This window comes from Triticum aestivum, chromosome 4B, assembly GCF_018294505.1.
Source record: "Triticum aestivum cultivar Chinese Spring chromosome 4B, IWGSC CS RefSeq v2.1, whole genome shotgun sequence".
Classification (NCBI taxonomy): Eukaryota; Viridiplantae; Streptophyta; class Magnoliopsida; order Poales; family Poaceae; genus Triticum; species Triticum aestivum.
Genome location: NC_057804.1, coordinates 411,713,595 through 411,717,949, shown reverse-complemented (window position 1 = coordinate 411,717,949; position 4,355 = coordinate 411,713,595). Strand labels below are relative to the sequence as shown.

The 4,355-nt window shown below is 52.8% G+C and overlaps 1 protein-coding gene across 1 annotated transcript; it reads right to left on the bottom strand.

Annotated features, from left to right (window-relative positions):
- Positions 1-551: 551 nt before the first annotated feature.
- On the bottom strand, positions 552-1,645 carry LOC123092414 (abscisic acid receptor PYL4). The gene has a single exon (XM_044514186.1). The coding sequence runs from the start codon at positions 1,539-1,541 to the stop codon at positions 867-869; it is 675 nt and encodes a 224-aa protein (XP_044370121.1). The 5' UTR covers positions 1,542-1,645; the 3' UTR covers positions 552-866.
- Between the last annotated feature and the right edge of the window lie 2,710 nt (positions 1,646-4,355).

Here is a 4,355-nt window from a genome sequence, read left to right as displayed (position 1 = left end):
GAAACGTCCTTCTCCTATAGAGCGGACAAAATCGCCGTCATGCAAGTGGTCATCACACAGATTTCTTCGTGGATTCATAACATTTGCTCTATTCTGCATCATCGTTTATACATTGTCGTAGGAGAGATTATGGTTCATGCATCGGCCGCTTAGTTTAATTAATTTGGAGCATCTGCCGGCTCATATGATCATATGATCGAAGTGACCAAAGTTATCGGTCGATTGGTTGGCAATTGTACTGTAATGGCTAGATTAAGATTTCTATATAAGTACTCCCTCCGGAAAGAAATATAAGAGTGTTTAGATCTAAACATTCTTATATTTCTTTCCTGAGGGAGTATATATATATGTATGTGATGCAATAAATTGGTCATCTGACGACCAGCTAGGAGACACACATACCATACCATGGATCGAAAATTCACCATTATTTCTTGTGCTAGCTACCGATGCGTGTGCAGTTTAACAAGCTCGATCCACCATCATATATAACATTGTAGTTATTGTTCTTGATTAGCTATGCTCAACAGCACACAAGGGGTCGAAATCAATGAATATCCAATGTCGATGAATATACTTTGCGTGTACACGAGAACAGATCTATACCACATATATACAGAGAGCAACTCAAACATGTAGTGAATTTGAAGTCTATCAATGATACTTGTCATTCTTGAATCTTTGGACAAGGGAGGATAGGGGCATGCATCTCACAACAACGAGAAAAGAAGAAGAAGAAACGAGGTGGTCAAATGTGACGAAAAGAACCAGCAACTGGGGAGAAAAATGCTCACGCGCCGAAGAAACACACATCCATCCCGCCCGGGAAAAAAAGATCGATCGCATCCAGGGAGGTGGAGGAGGCCTCACGACACGGCGGCGAGCTTCTCGGCGGTCTTGGCCAGCGACTGGAGGTTGCACTTGACGATGGTGTCGATGAACACGCGGGTGTCCTCGATCGTGTTGCCCGCCGGCACGTCCACGACGTACGACTCCACGACGACGGTGGCGCTGGACGGCGCGGCCGGGGACGGGTGGACGGTGGTGACGGAGAGGTAGTTCTTGAGCCGGTGCTCGCCACCGACGACGCGGAAGCTGAGCACGTGGCTCTCGTCGTCCAGGATCTCGAGCCGCTCGCGGCTGGACGCCGCGGGAAGGCCCGACACGACGTGCACCTCGCGGAGCGTGCCCACGCCGCCGTCGCCGGCCACCAGGGCGCAGCTGCGCACGAACCGCTTGTACGCCTGCGGCTGGTCGAACCGGCGCACCACGGACCACACCGCCGCCGCGGGCGCCGCCACGTGCTGCACCACCGCGGAGCAGCACTGGCCGGACCCCGGCTCCGCGTGCTCGTGGTGCCGCGCCACCTCCGCCGGGACCTCGCAGTCGTGCTCCCTGCATCTCATCCCTGCCGTCCCGGCCGCGGCAACGACCGCCTCCGCGCCGCACCCCATGCCGACGCCGACGCCTGCTAGGACTCGGTGGTGGTGGTTGTGGTTGTGGTGCTGGATGCTGGGGCTGGACACCGGGATGCACGGCATGGTGCGTCGAGTCTCGGTGATCTCCCTGGCGCTCGCCGTCCTTTTCTTGCCGTGTGCTGGCCGGTGGAATATCTTTCGAAGGTAGGGTTGGGGAGGAGGCCGACGGGGGTAGAGGCGTATATATAATAGACACGAGCCAAGTTGCAACTTGTTCTTTTTTTAGAACGTGAGCCAACTTGCACAGGTTGCACATATGTATCTCCCACTTGTGTTTTCCAAATGTATACTTGCGTCTGCTCTTTGTTTTGTTAATTGATTGATTGTACTCTAAAGGTTTAAATTCCGGAGCAAATTGGCCAACTTGCATGGAGGAGGTTGTCCTTTGATCTGTTCAATTAATTGGTTTCCTTTTAATTTTGGAGCAAATTGGCCAACTTGCAGCAAGAGACCAGCCGGCCTCTTGCTTGTTTGATCTGCTCTCCATTATTACACTTGCTAATAAAGCGGACTAATCCACACCCACACAAACACCATGGTTAATGATTACTAAATTCCATTATTTCACCACATGCCACTGGGGTAATATCATTGCTTACCAGTTTTTTTTAAAAAGGAGGTTAAACCCCTGCCTCTGCATCAATCGATGCATGCAGCCATCTTTATTAATTATTGCACAAACGTCTGACAAGAACATACATCAATCCACCCGAAACCATCACTCACGCCTACAAACTTAATAATGGGGAGTGCTCTCACTCCCCATATCTAAAACCGGTGTCGTCGCCGATCCATCCACATAACGTATCGAGATCAACATTCGGTGCAGCCTACTAAAGCGCACATCACATGCACACGTTTTAGGAGCCGCCATCATCATTGGACCACTGACCCATCTTCAGGAGAGATCCGCATCATCCTTGCCAGTTCGGACATCCGTTGACGCCACCATGGCGCCTAACGGCGCCACCGCCCTGCGCTCATCCGTCAAACGCGAAGTCTTTGCAAGATCTGTCATGCGTAGCACTTGCCAATCAGGCATGACTCAGCGTAGCACCTGTCCGTCAGGCATGACTTGACAGCTCCAGTGAAGCTCCGTGCAAGACAAGGCCGCTCCACCTCCTGCCTCTGTCTTCCAGCACCGCTCCACAAATGATGCTCCCAAGAGAGAAACGGCACCGTAGTACCACCATCATCCGATCTGGAAGACCAGATCCTAGGGCTTCCCCGAAGCAGCACGAGTGGGTCGACAACAGTTACACGACGATGCCTTCATCAAGGTAACGGCGCAAAGCGCCGCCATCGCCCGCCAATGGCTCGGTTTTCACCGGCAACTATGTCTCCCCGATTCGTAGCTGGGACTATATGATGAAGCTCGAGATCCGACCACCCAGCCGCAGGCCGACCACATCTCGCGAAAGAGATGACCAACATCGTTGCTGCACCGGCCAGAACAGATCTGACCAGAGGTGTCGTCGATGCAACCACCAGGCCCTCCATGCCGCCGCGCCGATCCAAAGGTAGATGGCGCACCGCCGCCGCCCGAACAGGGCTGGTCGTCGCGCCTGCCGCCACGCTGCAGCCATCGATCGGATCGGGCGTGCCTCCATACGAATCGGGGCCCCGCACAATTCCAAAGACGCGGGAGAGAGGTGATGTCCTCCGCCACCGCCGTCGGCCCCCGGGCTTGGGCCAGCGGCGTCCCTCGGCGGCGGCGGAGGGAGGAGAGGAGGGAGTACGGGCTGACGGCGGCTAGGTTTTTAGGTGCCGCCCGAGTCGCCCTAGCGGCGGGCGACGCGGGGGCCCTTCGCTGGGTTGTTTCGCGATCTTGCTTACCAGCTACTCCCTCCGTTCCGATTTAGATGGATGTAGCTCAATACCGAGCGTGTTTGTCTCTCATCTAAATAAGAAATAACTATATCTCATCTAACTCCTACGCCGGCCAGTCGGGTTGCTTGGATCCGATTAACTCGAGATTATTTTTCTTGTTAACTAATGATACGAGTGGCCGGGCATACAATAGGGAGAGAGGCAAGTAATAAAGCAAGTTGGTTGCGATGAGGTTATCCCCCACTGTGCTGTGATGTGCTGTAGTTGCCCTGGATGCCCATTTCTTTCTCTATCGATCGTCCCTCTTGCCCTATCCCGCTGCTTTCCATCGTCGTGATCGCTCTCCTCTTTACAATTATTATTATGAGGGATCATTAGCAGCGGTATAATAATAGTTAAATGCTACATGGGGGCATGCCGCATGCAAGTTGGCACGGCCGTCGACCCGTGCTCGTGCCCCGCCCTTTTCTTCAGATGAAAGGACCACCGTATCACTTGTACTTCACATAATAATATACTACTACTAGCCAGTATATACTCACATCAGCATCAACGTACTTTAATTGTTTCTTAAGTGTGGATCACTGCACAAGAGAAAAGAGGCGTCTGAATTGCGTGTTTTCGCGCATCCAAGGGCATCTCTCGCCAACCCTGTCATACAACTCTCTAAACATTTTCAAAACTTTTTTTTCTCCAATACGCCAAGTCGGCGTATCATTGCATTGATAGATAGAAAGAATACAAGTTTAGTGGACACCTAGCTCGTACACAAGTAGGCGTGCCAGGTGTCCTCGTGAGCAGAAGAAGTGGGATGCTCGGCCCAGTTACAGTGGTTTACAACGCGTCAATTACAGCTTGGAGTCCTTTGGCGTCGGCCGAGGCCCAGGTGCGCACATCATCTTGAATCGAGGCGAACAACCGGCTAACCGAGGGTTGATGAAGGTCAAAGATGCAAGCATTGCGGTGCTTCCAGATGGCCCAGGTGACCAGAGGTACTAGGGACGCAAGGGCCTTCCGGAGCGAAACTGGGATGGAGCCGGTAGCATC